This window comes from Phyllobates terribilis, unplaced genomic scaffold (assembly GCF_046119375.1).
Source record: "Phyllobates terribilis strain yellow unplaced genomic scaffold, ASM4611937v1 Scaffold_11__3_contigs__length_659146591, whole genome shotgun sequence".
In the NCBI taxonomy this organism is placed as follows: Eukaryota; Metazoa; Chordata; class Amphibia; order Anura; family Dendrobatidae; genus Phyllobates; species Phyllobates terribilis.
The window spans coordinates 7,600,696-7,622,122 of record NW_027362771.1 but is presented as its reverse complement, the minus strand read 5'-3'; the positions used below and the strand labels follow the sequence as shown (position 1 = coordinate 7,622,122).

The window sequence follows — 21,427 nt, the reverse complement described above, 5'->3', positions numbered from 1 at the left end:
CTTTATTCCATAACAAAAAACATTTTGAGTGTCTCGCTGACTGTTCAGACACAAATATATCTGTTTAAAAGATTCTGGTGTAGGCCAGATAACTAGAACTGTGGTTTTCCTCTTCCACCGTTCAAATCTCTGTATTATCCACTTTTTGCCCTTTTTCCATAAAAAAAAACATTTTGAGTGTCTCGCTGACTGTTCAGACACAAATATATCTGTTTAAAAGATTCTGGTGTAGGCTAGAGAACTAGAACTGTGGTTTCCTCTTCCACGGTTCAAATCTGGGTGTAATCCACCTTTTTGCATAATAAAACATTTTAAGTGTCTCGCTGACTGTTCAGACACAAATATATCTGTTTAATAGATTCTGGTGTAGGCCAGATAACTAGAACTGTGGTTTTGCAGTTCCACAGTTGAAATCTCTGTATTATCCACTTTTTTGCCTTTTTTCCATAAAAAAAAACATTTTGAGTGTCTCGCTGACTGTTCAGACACAAATATTTCTGTTTAAAAGATTCTGGTGTAGGCCAGATAACTAGAAATGTGGTTTTCCTCTTCCACGGTTCAAATCTCCTTTTTATTACCCTTTTGCAATTGATAGTGTGAGTGTAAGCTATTTTACTTCATTTACAATGGGCAAGGCGTGTGGCAAGGGACGTGGAACTGGACGTTCTGATGATGGTGCGTGCTGAGGATGGGGCCATGGCCAAGGTGAAAATGTGCCACAACCAACAGCCACATTTTCTCGCTCCCAGTTCTTGACCGAATTACTAGGGAAGCACACAACAGCACCACTTTTGCGAACTGATCATTGTGAACAGGTTATTAATTGGATAGCATATAATACTTCCACTCACCTGGCCACCACCACCTCTGGTTTGTCTTCCACACGGTCAAGTGTTAGTAGCCGTGAGTCTCGACTGCATACTCCTCCTCATCCTGATGCTCCTTCCTCCCACCATGCCGAGTGTCGTCAGACAGCAACTGATCCCACAGTTGGACATTCTCAAGAGCTGTTCACTGGTCCATCTCCATATTTGGGCCCCTCGCCTGCTCCGCTTGAAGTGGTAGAAGAGGAGATGCCATGTAGCGATGGCCAAATATTTGAACAGCCACGGCCACAGGAAGGCGACGCTGGCAATTTGTCACAAGAGGTGGATGATGATGTGACACAATTGCATCGAAGTGAGGAGGAGGACCGTGGTGCGGAAGTGGAAGAGGAGGAGGTGGTGGATGATCTAGTAACTGACCTAATGTGGCAGGAGGACACGCAGAGCGAGGCCAGCCGCACACAGGGGGAGGGAGGCAGAGTACTCCAACAGGCAGGAAGAAGCAGTGTGGTGGCCACAGACAGAAGGCGGGCAACCGTTCCTCGTAACACCAACACGAGGGATGTTGCCAGTACAACCGGTAGGTCTTCCAGAGTCAGGAATTTTTTTAAAGACTCTGCTGATAACCCCAAAAAGGCCATTTGTACCACCTGCCAGGCCAGCATCAGCAGGGGTGACAAAACTACCAGCCTGACCACCACCAGCATGATCAGGCACATGTCAGCAAAGCACCCGACTTTATGGGGTGAACCCCAGGGTCCACGACCAGTGTCAGCGGGTGTCACCACTGCTTCTTCCGCTGTTGTGCGTGTAAGAGAACCCCCTGTTGTGTGTGCAAGGCAATCCCCTGTCCATACTGCATGCAAAGATGCCCCCTCCTCTCAGTCTTCACTTGTTATGGCAGTTTCTCAAGAAACAGCATCAACGTCCACGTCCACGTCCCACCGCAGTGTTCAATTGTCCATATCCCAGACCTTTGAACGAAAGCACAAATTCGCAGCCAACGCCCCACAGACCACAGTCCTAAATTCGCACATTTCACGACTGCTTGCGTTGGAAATGCTGCCTTTTAGGCTGGTGGAGACGGAATCCTTCCGCAACCTTATGGCGGTGGCCGTCCCTCGGTACTCGGTCCACAGCCGACACTATTTTGCCCGGTATGCCATCCCTGCACTACACAAGCACGTGTCCCAAAACATCTGCCGTGCCCTCAACAATGCAGTTACTGGGAGAGTCCACCTGACAACGGATACGTGGACAAGTGCTTGTGGCCAGGGACGGTACATCTCTCTGACGGCACACTGGGTAAACATAGTGGAAGCCGGTACCCAGTCAGACCTTGGCATGGAACACATAGTCCCCACACCGAGGATTGCGGGCCCTATGTCAGTCAGAGTTGCCCTCACAGTGTACAGCTCCTGCGCATCATCCTCCTCCTCCTCCTCAAGTTCAGCCTCCATCTCAGATATCACCACATCAGTTAAAAGCTGGAAGCACTGCAGTACTGCCTCAGCCAAGCGGCAACAGGCTGTGCTGAAACTCATAAGCTTAGGTGATAAACCTCACACTGCTTATGAGTTGTGGACAGCTGTGAAAGAGCAGGCAGATCTGTGGCTGAGACCGCTGAATCTACTTCCAAGCATGGTCATGTGTGACAATGGCCGTAACCTGGTGGTGGCTCTGAGGCGAGGCGAGATCACACACGTACCATGCCTGGCTCATGTGCTTAACCTCGTGGTTCAGCGGTTTCTTAAATCGTACACCGAGTTGCCAGATCTGCTAGTCAAAGTACGCCGCCTGTCAGCTAATTTTCGGAAGTCAACTACAGCTTCCGTCGCCCTTGCTGTTTTTCAGCAGCGTTTGCAGCTTCCGGCACACCAACTGGTGGGTGATGTCCCCACACGTTGGAACTCTACCCTCCACATGTTGCAAAGGATTTGTGAGCAGAAGAGAGCAGTTGTGGAGTACCAGCTGCAGCAAGGCCGTCGATATTCAGATCAGACTCCACACATAAGACCTCAGGAGTGGACCTGGATGTCTGACATATGTACCATCCTGACAAACTTTGAGGAGTCCACCAAGATGGTGAGTGGCGATGACGCCATCATTAGCGTCAGCATCCCACTTGTCTGTCTTTTGCAATGCTCTCTGCAGAGAATTAAAGAGGAGGCATTGCAGCCAGAGTATGATGAGATTGATGAAGAAGCCGTAGCGGGCGATTACACAGCCCAGCCTCATCTCATCCCAACGTGCATTGGGGGACAATGAGGGAGAGGAGGAGGAGAAGGAAGAACAGGAGCTGGTATCATGCGCTGTAGACGGTATTACCTGTACAACTGTCATACCGTCGGTTCAGCGTGGGTGGCCTGAGGACAGGGGGGAGGAGGAGGACGAGGAGGAGGAGAGCATGGTCAGTCGTCATCTTGGTGAGGACATGGAAGTCTTGCCCATTACCAGTCTGGCACGCATGGCTGACTTTATGTTACGCTGCCTTAACCGTGACCCTCGCGTTGTCAAAATGTTGGGTGACAATCATTACTGGTTGGTGACACTTTTAGACCCCCGCTACAAGGAGAACTTTCACTCTCTTACTCCTGAGGTGGAGAGGTCTACAAAAATGGGGCAGTACCAGAAGGCCCTTGCTGCAGAACTGTTAAAAAAATTCCCATCTGAACACGCTAGCAGCAGAGGTCACACTTCGTTGCCCAACCAAGGTGTACAGGCGAGAGAGACACAACTCCAATCCAGCAGAGGCAGGGTAACACTGTCAACGTTCTGGGACAGTTTTCTGAGACCCGCCCAGCTTACAGGCCCTGAGGCGTGGGGTACTCTCTCAAGGAGTGGAAAGTTTCAAAAGATGGTGAGGGAGTACCTTGCCGACCGTACCAGCGTCCTCCGTGATTCCTCTGTGCCTTTTAATTATTGGGTATCCAAGCTGGACACTTGGAATGAACTCGCTCTGTATGCCTTGGAGGTCCTGGCCTGCCCTGCTGCTAGCATGTTATCGGAGCGTGTTTTTAGTGCCTCTGGGGGAATTATAACTGATAAGCGCACTCGCCTGTCAACTGACAATGCTGACAAGCTGACCCTTATCAAAATGAACAAGGGCTGGATTGGGCCAGACTTCTCATCACCACCAAATGACAGCAGAGTAACATAAAGTCAAATCCACTGTGTTATTTCGGGAGGTGTATTCCCATGCACCGCTTGACACCCACACATGGGTATACGCTTCCTCTTTTCAGCTGTTTTTTCCTCTTCTCCTTATCCTCAGCCTCCACCTCTACTATACCACCTTGGTGACTGTGGTCCGTGTTGCCAGTATTGCAAGTTCCTCCGTCCTAATTTTTGGCAGCTTTTGCTTGGACGGCATAGGCAAAGACTATGGGAGACCCACTCCCCAATAATGGGAATAATGTATTTAATATGCTGTACTGCATGGCTCTTGTAAGGGGCATTAAAATCGTCTTGTTAAGCTACTGTGACCTCCACGTCTCTTCCGAGGGGCATTAATACCATCTTGTTAAACCATTCTGAACTCCACGTCTCTTCCAAGGGGCATTAAAACCGTCTTGTTAAGCTACTGTGACCTCGACGTCTCTTCAAAGGGGCATTAAAACCATCTTGTTAAACCACTCTGAACTCAATGTCTCTTCCAAGGGGCATTAAAATCATCTTGTTAAGCTACTGTGACCTCCACGTCTCTTCCAAGGGGCATTAAAACTGTCTTGTTAAACCACTCTGAACTCCACGTCTCTTCCAAGGGGCATTAAAACCGTCTTGTTAAACCACTTTGAATTCCACGTCTCTTCCAAGGGGCATTAAAACCATCTTGTTAAGCTACGGTGACCTCCACGTCTCTTCCAAGGGGCATTAAAACCGTCTTGTTAAATCACTTTGAAATCCACAGCTCTTCCAAGGGGCATTGAAATGTTGTTTTTAATTAACTCTAACCTCCACGACTCTTCCAACGGGCATTGCATTTCCTCCTAATATTAGTCAGCTTTTGCTTTTCAATGCATAGGCGAACACTAAGGGAGACCCACTCCCCAATAATGGGTAGAAGGTTTTAATACGCTGTAATACACGTCTGTTTCAAAGGGCATTGCAGTTCCTCATAATTTTTGGAAAGCCTTCCATTCACTGCTTAGGCCAACAGTGTAAAGGAGACCCAGTTGCTGTAAATGGAAAAAACAGTTTAGTTAAGGCCCTCTGACCTCCATGTCACTTCCAAGGGGCATTGGAGTGCCTCAAAATTTTTGGGAGGCGTTGCACTCACTGTATGCCCTATAACTGTGTAGCCGAACCGCTCCTTTTGGTACAGAAACATATCCCAGAAGACATGTGTGGTTGACTGGCCTGATATTGATGTGAATGGTCCCTGTTACTCCTGCTCTTTCTCCTTTGCCACCACCTCATCCATCATTCATCACCTGAAGCTTTGTTTTAACAAGAGTCATAGAACTGGGATAGTAGCAGGAAAACATCCAGCAATCCTCGGAGGAGTTAGGATATGCGCCAAAACGCTGACCACCTCAGGCCTAGCCGCTACTACATACATGCACTTGCATTCCAAGGAACAGAAAGCTAAGGAGAAGGATGGCCTCATGATCATGAATAATTTACTCGTTGTGTAGGAGGCTGACCACTGCTGCTGTCTACCTTCTGAACTTTGTGTTGAAGCCTGATTGACCCAGGACCCGCAATCCTCTATGTCTGGAGGACGTGTTGCATCCCAGTGTCCAACTGTTTCCCAGCTTCCACTATATTAACCCAGTGTGAAGGCGTCAGTGAGATGGACCATCCCTGGCCACATTCAATTGTCCACGTGTTTGTGGTTAGGCTGTGCTTCCCACTAAATGCACTGGGGAGGGCACAGGTAATGTTTTGGTATGCGCACTTGTGTATAAGGTGCACCGGGACAAATAGGGGCGGCTGGGGACCGAGTGTGGACACCCTGCTGCCGGGCGGCTGGGGACGCAGTATGGATACCAGGCCGCCGACACAGCCATGACGTGGTGGCCAGATTCGGCCTCCACATGCCTAAAAGGCCCAATTTCAAGTGCAAGCGAGCAAGTAGTATCGTATTGCAGCCTGGAGGTGGGTGGGTGGCGCGCTGCATACTTGTGCTTGCATTGCAAGGAATGGGGGAGGTACAATTGAACACTGCCCTGGGACAAGGACTTGCACGGGGATAGTTGCAAGTCTGCATCTTCTGATGAGGCAAGGATCACTTCTAATGGGCACACTTTTAGGCAGTGACCTGGGTGTCAGAGAAGCTTCCAGGGGTCTTCCCCATGTTGTTCCCACGTCTTTTCAGCACTGTATGCATGTGTCACACAGCACATGGCCAGATAAGGTTGTAAAATGTTAAAATGACAATTCCCGGTGAATGTATTTGTTACGGTTGAAAGCAATACAAAAGTGCAAAAACGCATAAAAAATGGTACTTGTGAATATAGCCCAAGGTGTGGAGGAGTATTTTTGTTTTTGGTTATTTATTTTACCTTATGCAGAAGTCTTTACCGTGGAAAGGATGTTCCTTAACATATTTCACAGGAAAGCAGTTTCAGTTTCATTTTTGAACATCTTATTGTGAGCCCGTAAAAATGTCTTAATACCTCTGACCACGTTGTTGACCGCAGTGACCTGAGGGGTCAAAAATGCTTCCTGGGGCGATCCCCATGCTGTCCCCATGTCATTTGAGCACTGTCACTATCGTTTTTGGCACTTTTTAGGCTTTCTACAGACTGCCGGGGGTGCCGCCGCAAAAATGCTCGGGTCTCCCATAGACTAACATTGGGCTCGTTGCTCGGGTCGAGCAACCGAGTATCACGGTGAGCTCGGCCCGAGCTTCGAGCACCCGAGCATTTTAGTGCTCGCTCAACAGTAATAAGGAAATATCACCTTTTATCCTGAAGCCAGTTTATATAAATGTATTGCCATCCAGACATGAAAACAATATTTCATTAGAATAATCTAGCATATTAGACTATATCTTAATATTGCTTCTATTATTCTAGAGGAGTTGTCTTTTACACATATTTTATTTATATGTGAAGGTAATGGTTTCATTAAGTTGACTTCTTTTGCCAGTTGTATACTTACATTGTCTACTATTTTATGGTCATTGAAGCCATGTGAAATAGCACCAGTTAATAATTGTAGCAATAGGGAACTTCCCAATGAGAATATTACATGAGTGATAAGGGAATGGGCAGAGTTGTGGGTCCTATGTAGTTAGGCCACAATATCTTGGACAAGCTTTAATGACCAGTCGTGGCTCTTAGATCTAATGATAATTGGAATGTATTTAATGGTGAGGAACTCCTCCGTATAAGTGACACATTTCTTCACTCCATCTTCTCCATATTGCACAACTAGTTTTACGACTTACACTGATAAAAAAACAAGCACAATCTCACAACTTTCTTTATTACTTCTAATATTTTAAAAGCGCAAATACACTTAGAAAAAATCCACATCCAAACAATGGGAATATGTCATAGAGATACGTCTGTCAATATGAGCGGCCCAACAACAATAAAAGAATTGTGTATATTATGTGGACAATAATGAATGGTAGACCATTCGGTTGAAATCACAGGAGATAGGAGAACCACCGAATGTCCAGTCCAAATTACAAGAAACATAATCACTATAAGTATAAAAGGACCTTTATTGAAAATTGGTCAAAGTGGTGCTGCAAACACATGCAATCCCACCATATCACAAAACAAAGAAATGCAACATACTGATAGTAGCAATATACATAGAGCCATGCAAAGAGCAAGATATGTTACAAATCCGCAGAATAAATAGACAATACGTATGTCAGAAGCATAAAAAGGTCCTTTTATACTTATATTGATTTATGTTTCTTGTAATTTGGACTGGACATTCAGTGGTTCTCCTATCTCCTAATGTTTTAAAAGGAAGATTACTTCTAGGAAACAATGATCAGACTCTTGTTTAGTTTGGGAAGAAGTTTCTGGGACTTATTGGCTTGGGGGTAGTTTACACTTGCCAACATGTGGCTGTAAAATGACTGCCAAATGTCTACATGCGAGCTAATTGGCAGTTGTTTACTAGCCTGTTCACATAAGCCAACAGCACTTTCACGTGTAGAGAACGATCATTACGAATATATTCTGCGCATGGAATAAGGGTCCCTAACTTGTGTCTCGCCGCTATCTGCCAGCTCATTGAACTAGTGCCAAGTATAGCAGACAGCCGTGAGGTGGAGGAAAAATAACCATGAAAAAGCTGTAGCATAGCGGTGACACAGCTATCCTCTCCTCCTTCTTGCTTGTGGTGTCATCCTCGCAAATTGCAGCTGCCTCAAACTTCTCTTAGCTACATCCTGTTCTGTCTTTTTCAGATCTGCATAGCCATTTACTGGTTGCCTGTTTCTAACTGCATATACAGTACAGACCAAAAGTTTGGACACACCTTCTCATTTAAAGATTTTTCTGTATTTTCATGACTATGAAAATTGTATATTCACACTGAAGGCATCAAAACTATGAATTAACACATGTGGAATTATATACTTAACAAAAAAGTGTGAAACAACTGAAAATATGTCTTATATTTTAGGTTCTTCAAAGTAGCCACCTTTTCCTTTGATGACTGCTTTGCACACTCTTGGCATTCTCTTGATGAGCTTCAAGAGGTAGTCACCGGAAATGGTTTTCACTTCACAGGTGTGCCCTGTAAGGTTTAATAAGTGGGATTTCTTGCCTTATAAATGGGGTTGGGACCATCAGTTGTGTTGTGCATAAGTCTGGTGCATACACAGCTGATAGTCCTACTGAATAGACTGTTCGAATTTGTATTATGGCAAGAAAAAAGCAGCTAAGGAAAGAAAAACGATTGACCATCATTACTTTAAGAAATGAAGGTCAGTCAGTCCGAAAAATTGGGAAAACTTTGAAAGTGTCCCCAAGTGCAGTTGCAAAAACTATCAAGCGCTACAAAGAAACTGGCTCACATGAGGACAGTCCCAGGAATGGAAGACCAAGAGTCACCTCTGCTTCTGAGGATAAGTTTGTCCGAGTCACCAGCCTCAGGTTAACAGCAGCTCAGATTAGAGACCAGGTCAATGCCACGCTGAGTTCTAGCAGCAGACACATCTCTTCAACAACTGTTAAGAGGAGACTTTGTGCAGCAGGCCTTCATGGTAAAATAGCTGCTAGGAAACCACTGCTAAGGACAGGCAACAAGCAGAAGAAACTTGTTTGGGCTAAAGAACACAAGGAATGGACATTAGACCAGTGGAAATCTGTGCTTTGGTCTGATGAGTCCAAATTTGAGATCTTTGGTTCCAACCACCGTGTCTTTGTGCGACGCAGAAAAGGTGAACGGATGGACTCTACATGCCTGGTTCCCACCGCGAAGCATGGAGGAGGAGGTGTGATGGTGTGGGGGTGCTTTGCTGGTGACACTGTTGGGGATTTATTCAAAATTGAAGGCATACTGAACCAGCATGGCTACCACAGCATCTTGCAGCGGCATGCTATTCCATCCGGTTTGCGTTTAGTTGGACATCATTTATTTTTCAACAGGACAATGACCCCAAACACATCTCCAGGCTGTGTAAGGGCTATTTGACCAAGAGGGGGAGTGATGGGGTGCTACGCCAGATGACCTGGCTTCCACAGTCACCAGACCTGAACCCAATCGACCAGACCTGAACCCAACAAGTGCTAAGCATCTCTGGGAACTCCTTCAAGATTGTTGGAAGACCATTTCCGGTGACTACCTCTTGAAGCTCATCAAGAGAATGCCAAGAGTGTGCAAAGCAGTCATCAAAGCAAAAGGTGGCTACTTTGAAGAACCTAGAATATAAGACATATTTTCAGTTGTTTCACACTTTTTTGTTAAGCATATAATTCCACATGTGTTAATTCTTAGTTTTGATGCCTTCAGTGTGAATGTACAATTTTCATAGTCATCAAAATACAGAAAAATCTTTAAATGAGAAGGTGTGTCCAAACTTTTGGTCTGTACTGTACCTCTACTCCTCAGTATGATTGTGCACAATGCACACATATACCTCCTCATTGCTACAAATCCTCCTTCTGTAACAGGTTTTTAGTGAAAGGAAGGCAAATAATAAGAATGACCATTTTACATAAAAATGGTGAAATGATTATTCCTTACTTCTATATTGGGAAGTGAGTGGTACTTCACGTCTATAGGTAACATTCTGGATCGCATGTGTGATTGACAGGTATTGACTAGTGTTGAGAAACTATGTTCTGTTCCGAGTATGCTCGGGCCGAGCTCCGAGCAGTTACAGCTGCTCGGTGATATGGTTCAATCGCTTCCGTGTGCATGATTTGCAACTGTTTGACAGCTTTATTACATGTGAGGAATGTGTAAGAAATAGACATTCCTCACATGTAATAAAGCTGTCAAACAGTCGCAAATTATGCACACGGGAGCGATTCAAACATAACACAGAGCAGCTGTAAATACTCGGAGCTCGGCCCGAGCATACTCGCCGAAAAGGTTAACAGAACATACTCGCTCAACACTAGTATTGACACCTACCCTATTTATTAAAAGAGGTGCAAGTCACGTGCCATTGGGGCTTTTGTCCCGGTAGGATAGATGTGATGTCACTGGCGTCAGTCACCTCCCAATGTAGCAGTGAGCATTGCTGAAATAATGCTCTAAACATGAATCTGACTTAATTGTAAGTTATGCACTATTTGGACAGTCTGAAAGGATTATTTTGTCTCCACTCAGTTCTGTATCTGATGTCACATCTACAGATGCCTGTCGGGGTGCCTACATCTTTGGCAGGTATCTTGTACCTCTTCTTTTCTAATGATACCTGCTGATAATACATCACAATACACAAGTGAGCAGAGCAGGAATAACCCTTTAATTACATGTGACAGATATACAATATCAGTCAATGTTAGCATCTTTATGTGTGGAGGAGCTGAGCATTCTCTACATACAGCAGGTGTTGGATGTTCTACATAGTTTTAACATGTATGCCACTACCGAAACCAGCGAGAACTCTGATCCGGACAGTTTAAATGCAAATGTGCCAAAGCCAATAGTGACTTTGAAAGCTGAAGAATTAGTCAGAGGGTACTGTCTTATTTCAGTTGTTTTCTATTGGTTATGTGGTTTCTGCAATTTCTTTGTATAGAATGTGGCATGTAACCTTTTCTGAGAGCTGAATGTGGTTCTCAAGGTAAGAAAAGCTGGGGACCACTGGCATAGAGTATGATTGTTCTCAGCAGCATATTTTCCTGCTTTTTCTCATGTGACTAGGCAGCTTAGACAGGTTCGTTCCTGATAATTGTCCAATGTAAATGCATCCTTAAGGGGGGAACAAAGTTAATGGACCATATTCCTTTTAGTAAACTGTTTATTGAAGCAATGCAGAAGCAGGTGGTCATTTATACAGTATATACATGGCTATGGGGACCTATTTATTAAGCAGTGACAATCCAGTGAATATGCTTATGTCAAGTATGTAATCATGATTAGTCAGTGAGTACCTGCCTCACTTATACATATTCATTATTTACATATTCATTATTAATAGCAAGCACTTTCACTATTGCAAAGCATTTATGTATTGAAGGAGAAAGCAGTGCAGCTGCAGTCTTATATTTGTTAGATATGACAGATTTTATAACTGCTTGCAGTTTAGCTTTATTCTCTGGTGTAGTCTGAAATCCATGTACTGTCTCATCAAAGGCTCAGGCAAAGGCAAAACTGTAATCAAGAATACAATATAGCTTTTTATGTTTTTTTTCTGCTTTTATATAATTGAAATTATCTTTGCTATAACTGGTTATTCTGGGTCCAAAAGTGCTACATGCACCACGGTATTGTGCCCCAGTGAAGCATCAAACTCTTAGAAGCAATGCTTGTAGGGTTTAACACTTCAACAACATAGGAATCGCATCTTCTTTTTCATAGATGCTATATGTAACTGTGAGTGGAAAAAATTATCCGTGTATATTTAAAGGGGCATTAAAAAGTACAGTATGAGCCCATGGCAGTTTATGGGTGTCATATTATAGTTCCTTTTAGCATAGATCATACTTGCGAATTACCACTAAACATTTGGGAGGCACCAGGAAAAAGGAGAGACCTAACAAATCACTTGAGCACTGACAAATGTTCCCTATGGCCTCCCAGAAACCAGCGTTTCAGGACATCTTCTTGTGCCAAATACATATTTGATGTTGGGCATGGAGGCAGATATGTATCTAGGGGGAGGCAGGCAGACTATGTGCCATTGGCGCAGCCAGCAGGGGGGCGCTGTCAGGCGCCTAATACGGTGATCTGAAGTGTCTACCCCGGCGCCTGCATTCTGCCGCCTCTTGGACTGGGATTCGGCTGTTCTCTGAGCCACCTGTCAAGCTGACAGCCGGCTCACAGAACGTGCAGAGCGCCGGCTCCCAGTAAGCAACTGTACTCACGTCTTTCAGACACGAGTACAATTGAAGCTCTGACCGCCAGGCCAGGACGACGTCAGCAGCATGATCAGGTCATGCTGCAAAGGTGCGGAGTTCATCGGTGGTAAGTGCTCTGTGCTCCACATCTGAAGAAACCGAACATATATTGTAATGTAGGGGAAATTTAGTGTGAGGGGAGATATTTTGTGTGTGTGGGGAGATTTATTGTATGTGTGGGGGATATTTATTGTATGGCTGGGGGAAATTTTAGTATGGGGGGAGATTTAGTGTGGGGGAGATTTATTGAATGGCTTGGGGAAGATTTAGCGTATGTGTGGGGGGAGATATATTGTATGGCGGGGAAATTTAGTGTGGGGAGATTTTGGGTGCGGGGGTGAGTGCAGATAAAGTATGGTGAGTGGGGGATTGGTGCGAACACAGAATGGGGAGGATGGGTGCGTACACAGTATGGGGTGCGAAGGAGGGGAATATAGGCGGACACAGTATGGGGAGCGAGGGCGATGTGATGTGTGCAAACACAGTATGGGGGAATTGGGAGGGATGTGTGAGGGGGTAAATATATGAGGAGACAGTATGGTTAGCAGGGGGATATGAGAGAAGACAGTATGAGGAGGGAGGGAGAAACATGTGAGGAGACTATTGAGAGGAATAGTGCAGGGATTTACGAGAATTGGAAGCCGGAGCTATGTTGTGTCTAACTGGTCTTGCTTGATGTCAGTGGTGTAGAAATAATTCTGTGTAAGAGCATGTCAGTTTTATCCAATGACAGAAAGCAGATGACCACAATCTTCAAACAGACAATGAGATAGTCAACAAGATAGCCAAGGCTTCATATTGATGTATTGCCTTGTGAGAAACAGGTGATTATCAGATAGTATTGTCTGTAAGCTTTAGCAATAGCCCAGTAGATCCCTTCTTCAAATGTTAGCTTCTACATGATATCCCCTAGGGCACATATCTAAATGTCTAAGAATAAAGGAAACATAAGCAATTGATCTTCTTGTACTAATCTGTTTTGTTCTGCTGATCTCAGCTCTGTGAAAAGAGGCCTTTGAGCTAAAGCGGTTTCTTCCTTTTTATTTAATTCTATTTAGAAATGAAAGTAGAGAGAAAATCTATAAAAAGTGGATGCTCTCAATACAGGTATTGTGTCAGCGGAATCTACACTGGGAAATGGGGAAGCCCAGCGTAAAGTATACACCTGTGTTTCTCTATTTTATCTTCACAGGAAGGGAAACAGCAATAATTTTAATAGAGATCTGGTGACTAGATTAGACATACTGTGCATTAAAACATTATGCATGTGGAATATAGTGAAATTAATTGTCTAGGTACTTGAAATATCAAGTGAACTTTCATTCTTTTAACAACTGTGCATTAATCATTGCAAAATGTTAATATAAATATTTTTTATGTAATATTCATGCGATATCTATTTATTTTGTAATATGCTTTTACTATCCGTTTTCATGGTCCTGAGCTCTTCTTTTGAGTATCAGAGGCTGCTAGTGCTTTAGTTTACTACTTTTAAAAAAGTCATTTGTTGTACTGTGGAGATTACATGATATTGTCAACGGCCAATATCAGAAAAAAATAGGTACAAAAACTAGGAAGTTGATTATTGGCAAGATCTATTGACAGGTCCTATACAGTGTAGTACTACTAATCTCTAGTCTATGATGAGGATTTATATATTGAAAACATTTTCTAATTTAGTAATATTCTGTTTTTGCCAGATCAAGTAAGGAACAGTTACCAGTTAAGTAGTAATGGAACACTAAGAGTAATGTATGCTAATGGAATGGGGATCAGTTTCCATAGCGAACCCCATATTCTTGCTGGCACTGTGACACCTACAATTGGAAGGCGCAATATTTCTTTACCCATGGACAATGGACTGAACTCCATTGAATGGAGGTTACGGAAAGAACAGACAAAAGGCAAAGTGACTGTATTTGGAAGGAAGCTCAGGGTAAGTGTTATCTATGTTGACTCACTAGTGTATAGATAACCACAAAACTCTATTTCTCTCCTAAAGAACATTGTGTGTTGCTCTTTTTATTAAAAGAATTTGGACAAATATATGTCAGACTCTTATTGACCAGGTACAATTGAAAAATGTTCACTTATATGCACAGAGCCTGGAGTATTTCATTTTTACATTTAGCATAAATCACAGAAATGAATTGAATAAATACAGAAAGACAGGGAGGCAATATATTCCAATAATGAGAAAACCAATATAAATGACAATGACATGGGGATATTAATATAGGATCACACAGTACTACCTTTGTAGGATGGAATGTACTGTGACTTTCAAATCATTTTATGTTATTGAATTTTAGGGTCTGCTTTATGGTCTCATAGCATATTAAAGGTAATACATAGCAGAAGAACTAGACAATTTAGTCAATGTCAAATCCCAGAGCTATTATGGCATAAGAGACTAGCCCTCCTGGTCGATTCTCAATATATGATTTGTTGATGTTGTGGAATTCTGAACATTTACTTGTTCTACAGTCCTATAGATACATGTCCCAGACATAGCTGCCTCATTACAGGAAAAGTGAAGAATGGCTTCTAACTGATGTCATATATTTTATAATGGATCCATATTGTCGTTCATCCATAGTGCAGGAGATTAGAGCCACTGCCTCATGTACCTAACGAGCAAGATTATCATTGTATGTTACCATCTACAATACACATAAACAATTAATGTGGTTTTCCAGCTATAATCTATCAAAAGGATAGATCAGTGGGTTTTATTATTCACCAGAACAGGGGTCACATATCTCCGCTTTATAATGGAGCAGAAGTCGCACCTGCAATCTGCTGCTATTCTAACTATGGTACCGATAGTCAACTATGTGTCTGCCAGACCCATAGAATTAGAAAAGAGCAGTAGTGTCACTCCTTTCAAACAGGAAACATGCTGGAGGTACCAGCATTGATCTGATAATTATAAAGTATCCTGTGGATAGGTAATACCTTGTTATGGTTGGAATATTATTTTAATTATATTCTTAGTATTTATTGGTTTTTTTTTATATAGGTCTCATGTGTTTTCATGATTTTTATCATTTTTGTTTATGCATTGGAAACATTTCCCAGACTTGTTTTACCATCAGATGCTGGAATAAAGTCATTTTCCTCTAGTAAAATATTTAAAGACTTGGTTGAACTGAGTGAACTGGTGGGAAATTGCGTCTGTTTTATAGAGATACACTTACTAATACTTCTATTTTAAGTTGTTCCCAAATAAATGTTAAAATCTATTCAGTAGCGTATTTCTGTTGCGGTCATATTTTTATCTGAATTTAAATTATTCACTATAGTTTCCAAAAGAGTAATACAATTTATCTGCCTGTGGCATGAACAGAAAAGTGCACCTATTCCACATTGTGCAGAGCTCTTTGAAGGCGAAAAAGTGGGTAAGAAAAATAAAAGCTTGTTAGAAAAGTAATCAAAATATACTACTGTTGTAAAATATTTAGTGTGTGCCCTTTTAAAAATTTTTTTTTTTGCATTAGTAGTTTAATAAACAGGGGAGATGCAATTTATTATTGTCAGAGAATGAATGGACAATAAAAAATAATCTTTATCCTTATTATATTTAGCAACTTTACTGCTCCTGGCAAGATACAAATAATCTGTGGCTGCTAAATACTAATTTGTGGGGTTTTTTTTAATTGGGGGGGGGATATGTGTGTTTCAGCTCCTGTACATTAAAACTAAAGTACATGAAATATATGAGAACATAACAACCAGAGTATGTTGTCAGTGTAAAGTAAATAAAGCATTAAAATAGGTTGCCACAAATTGTTTGTAAAATTTGACACTGGTTTAGATACATTTATTTATTATGGACCTGTATTAAAGGGCTTTTCCCACAAACAAAAGTTGATTTTAATCAATAGATCTTGGAATAATAATAAATTCCACATTTGGATGTGTTTAAATAAAATGTCCCTGTGCTGAGATAATCTTCTAAATGTTAATTTCTGATACCTGTAGGGATCTGTTCAATACATAATCCATTCGCTACATAATGCCAAAACGGGCTTTCTCAAGCTAAGTCTATCCAAGCACATCACATTAGTGCATAATAAAAATTTTGATTCTGTAGTAGTCACACCACTTGAACAGTTCCCTGCAGGTATCAGAAATAGAAGAGCCACCCTTAATTCCAAAGAATCCTTCTGGATTTATAAATTAGGGAGCCTCCATCCGGACGCTTTAAATGCGGTTGTAGAGTCAGTCTAACACCATCCTTTAATAGTAAACGGAATCAATCACCCACAGCCAAAATAAAAATCCTGTTCGTTTCTGATATAGGTGCGTATTCATCGCACTTGTGATTGATAATTTATTGCAACTCTAGTAGGGCTTTCCCTATGAAATAATTGAGACGAGTCCCCTATTTATTTCTATTTTTATTTTATTTTTATTTTTTTTATATTATATATATATTTGTTTGTTTTTTACAATTTTTTTCTTTAGTGTGTGCTTTTATTATTTATTTTTTATATATTTTTTATTTATTTACTTTTTTATTTAGTTATTTTTTTCAATCTCAAGATGACAATAAACTATACAAACATAGTGTTATCAAACGGTTATTTACTAGCCATTATCAAAGCAAACAGTTTCACATTTGCAATGTTCTTTATTCACAGATGGAATATATAAAATATATACAAATATAGCCCATGGTTTGAATTCACATTGGAGGAAAGGCTTTCGGACTTGAGGGGGGTTGTGCCATTTTAATATATTTATTCTATTGCAAAAAAAATATGTATTTACTATCGTCCCTTTATTTATAATACATACAGTACATATATTTTTCTACATATCTAAAGGCCAACTATACATTAAACTTTTTATGAATGAATATGAAGTAAATGGGGAATGCAAATGTAAAACTAAAAATCAAAAATGGTTTCTTTAGAGATCTATTTTATCAATCCAATACATCATATTGGGTTGTAAGAATCATTTTCTCCTTGGTTATTTTCTTGGTTTTATTTTTGTATAGAATCCTTTCAATTAATTATGTATTTCAGGTGTATGCGAGTCATTTTTTGGATACTGGCAGGCTTTTTTTTTCCCTTTTTTTTACATGTGGTTGTGATGGAGTGTTCTCGCAGCCTGTGTGCGGGTGGGAAGGTGTAGGCTGTTTGATATAATGAAGTTCAGCTCAATGCATGGGATGAGAGCCCCACCTCTTACTATACAAATAGAGTATTTAAAGCTTGTATATTGTATAGCTCAACATGCACCTGATGAAGGCTCCTTGAGAGCAGAAACGCGTTGTGCCATTATGTGCTATTATATGTCAACCACTCATCCCTTGAGTGGTTTTTAATTCAAAATACATTTTTATATCTTGAACCTATGCGCTTTTGAGCAGTCACCTGCGAGCCTATTGGAACGTTTCCACTAAACTTACAGTGGATTCTTTATCATTATCCACGGGAGCACCTCCGGTAATCTCTTGTTTTTAAGCAATGTTTTACTTCAAAGAAAGATTGAGCTGTGATCCCCTGCTCTCATGTCTGTATACTCTCTTTTGCTTCCTCCCTGCCCAGGAGTTGTGGTATGATCAGACCATGTTCCGTACATAGTCAGATACAGCCATTGATGAAAATGAACTTTTGTTCATGGGAAAACCCCTTTAACAGAGAAATTCCTTCATGTACACTAATTCACACATATTACTGAATATGTAGAAGGAATCTCATAATAGAGCTTTAGGGACTCGCATTATCTACCATTGCCCTTCATACCTATAGATTGACTCCAAGGATAGGAAATAATGGGCTTCATAGTTTCTGATTTCTTGATACCTTGGTCCTAAGAAGTGGATTTTGAGGGACCTACTCCTAAGTACATTTACCTTTCAATTTAGAGGTAATTTTAAGGCCAAGCTATACCGGGTGCAAAATGTCATGTGAAGTTACACATTCAGGAAGCAATTAGTGAGAATAAGTAATGGAAGATGCGTGAAACATTAATGTAAACATATAAATGTCTAAAAATGTAGGTGCATTTCAACTGAAAGATAATCGTGAATGTGCGTTCTTAAAAACGCTCCTTTCATGATAATCTTTCACATAAACAGGCTGCCAATCACCTGATGAACAAGCAAAACGCACAAAAAATACAGCACAAAAAATTATCATTCTTTGCACTGCATGTGTAAATAGGACTCACACTGATGAGAACCAAGGCAACCTATGTGCTATGAACAATCTATTTACCGATTGATCAATGTGCATTGTTTGCTTTGGTCAGCATTTGGTAAGCATTTAAATGACCGCCGATCGGTAATGTTTTACCGATCGGCGGTCATATCCGGCCTCCGGATGGTCCCTGTAATTTGACCCTTAAAGCAACACTCTGGTGTTTTTTTTTTAGTTTTACTGTTTGAATGGTGCTTTAATTAAAGTCACCTTCCCCCTGTCATATACTCACCTTCTGGCAACTTCATCTGTTATCACCGTCGCTCCCGTCGGTCTCCAACAGTTTGTGTTTGCTGGAGCGAGCCAGAGTTCATAACTCTGTACAAGTCTATGAGAGCCTTTTTCTGTCTCTCACAGACTTGCATTGAGAGCTTTTGACATAGCTTCTGACTTCTGGCCATTCAGAAGCTGCAGTGACTAGATGGCGCCGTGGAACCAGAGTGGCACCGAAAAAAGGTGCAGATGCGGGAAGGTGAGTATAAGTGTAGTGGCAGGGACCTCAGATTTAAAGCAACACTCCAGTGCTAAAAAAAAAAAACACCGGAGTCATGCTTTAAAGATCCCCTCTTTTTATATTTGTAGCTATGGTAAAGATCCATTTACACAGGCTGATTTCAGGCCAGAAAGAAGCACGCAACTACAAGCTATATGCAAGTTGATTGATGTTTGTCAACTGGCCTGCTCACATGGGCCAATATAACTGTAAGGGGACAGAAGCATTGTTAATGCAATCTTTCTGCCCTCATGCACCATGTGTGTTGTCTGCACCACATCTCATGTTTATACGGGAAGTTTTGCTGCTGACAACTAAGATTTTGAAGGCCCACATGAATGATCCAATCAGCTGACAAACTAGTGTTTCTTTATGTTTAAAATGGAACCTTTCAATAGATTTCTGCTTCTCAAACCACAAGTTGCATGAATCAGAGCCCAGCTCAATCATGTAGCCAAGTATATTTTGCTGTTAAATGCTCCATTGTTCCAGAGAAATCATAGTTTAAAAAATTGTCCGGGGGCCATAAAGTGAGATCTAATTAGTCTGGAGGGGCCAGCGGCTGGCTTCACCCTGCACTGCTCCAGTTCATTCACCGATCTCTCCCATATGTGTACATAGGGAGAGACCTCTTAATAAACTGAAGCAAGAACTGTGGAATAATTCATAAATACAGTAAGTGACAAAGGGGCCAAGAGCAACAAACAAGTGTGACAACCGGAGCACAGATAGCCCAATACACCGGGCGTGGATCGGATCCTTCTTGCTGTGACATGGGGGGTGGTGGTCATGCCCGGTGCTCTAGTACAGTGAAAAGAGGCACACATCTGTGGGTGTGCGAGGGTTAACTCTGGTTATACTGTTCCCTTTCTAGTTGTGGTGGTTGGAGGCGTTCTTCATGGTGTTGGTGAGGTGGAGGGACACAGGAGAGTCAGTAGACAGTTTAACAGTAAAACTGATGAACTTTTACTTGAACACAGCCAAAAAGTTCACAGCCATAGATGTTATAACAAGTTCAGATGACAACGTTCCAAAGAGAGGCACATAGCGACGGATGCAGGGAATTGGCACATTTTAGGCGTGATGAGCCACGAGTGCAGTCAGAATCTATCCTGCTGTCTAGGCTGACATAATAGAGGTTTTTCTACATCCCACTGGGGTGGCGTTCCCCAGCCCAAAGTCCCTGCTACCTCTAACCTTCATGGTGTTGTAGGATTCCTGTATTCTCATCTTCATTGTAGGGGACCACCCTTCAGGTACATACTCCTCCTATGTCCACAGCATACTTTTTCTTTTAGGCTAAGGGTGCTGTGCAGACCAAGGAATTACATCTGGCTCTTTGATGCTATTCTTCAGGCTATCCTACAGGTTCCTTTAGGTCAGTCTGTCTCTATTGGGCCCACTGGATCGGGTTGTCTGGGGCGGTAAATCATTTCCTCACATTTTTTCTGACTGTCCTTTAGCTAATCTCCAACTATACTCTGAATAGACTCTCAACTAGGCTCTGAGTAAAACTATAGCTGCTAGTTTCTTGTAACCAAAGACTCCACACACCAAGCTATTCTAGCAACTGGCTCAGTGAGGAGTTTAACTATTTACTACCTGAATTAATGCAATTAATGCTAGCTCACAGTGAGTGTAGTGTAAAACTTCTGTATCATACATAACATCATAAAAAATTATAGTAATACCCAACTCTGGGGTATTACACAAGCATTATGTCTAGGAAATGTCTTATTTTTTAATTGATTTCCAGCAAACACCTGAAAAACTGACCTAAGTGCCAATACTGCAATATAAATGACTAAACACATAAAACATGTATTGGGGCTGTATATATCTACTTTATAATTGTTTCAAAAATAGCAAAAATATGTAGTGTGCTGATTGATGTTCTGCCTGTTGTTCCTGCAAGTAAGTGGCATGTAACAATATGTGAAAGTGGAACTAAAGCACATGTAGAATACATTTATATTAGTGTGACTAAAGAAAATAAAAAAATCAGAAATGTCTCAATTTGGTAATTATTATTATTTATTTATATAGCACCATGAGAAAGGGGTTAAGTAAGTGAACTAACAATGATAGACTGGTACAGATGGAAGAGGACCCTGCCCTTGCAGGCTTACATTTTACAGGATGATGGGAAAGGAGACAGTAGGTTGGGGGGTTGCAGCAGCTCTGGTGGTGGTGAGGAGGCGACATGGTCATTGCAGGTTGTAAGCTTTCTTGAAGAGATGGGTTTTCAGGTTCCGTCTGAAGGATCCGAATGTGGTGGTTAATTGGACGTATTGAGACACTGAATTCAAGAGGATGGGGGATATTCGGGAGAAGTCTTGGAGGCAATTGGGTGAGGAACGAATAAGTGTGGAGGAGAGAAGGAGGTAATAGGAGGACCAGAGA

At 41.9% G+C, this 21,427-nt stretch overlaps 1 protein-coding gene across 11 annotated transcripts in view; it reads left to right on the top strand.

The window, feature by feature from the left end:
* The window catches only part of TENM2 (teneurin transmembrane protein 2), a 2,544,132-nt gene that overhangs the window by 2,232,809 nt on the left and 289,896 nt on the right, over window positions 1-21,427 (top strand). For all 11 annotated transcript variants that reach the window (XM_073651122.1, XM_073651120.1, XM_073651119.1 and 8 more), the window contains one exon: window positions 14,017-14,252. In XM_073651122.1, coding sequence (XP_073507223.1) covers window positions 14,017-14,252 — 236 coding nt within the window. The remainder of the gene's footprint in view (window positions 1-14,016; window positions 14,253-21,427) is intronic.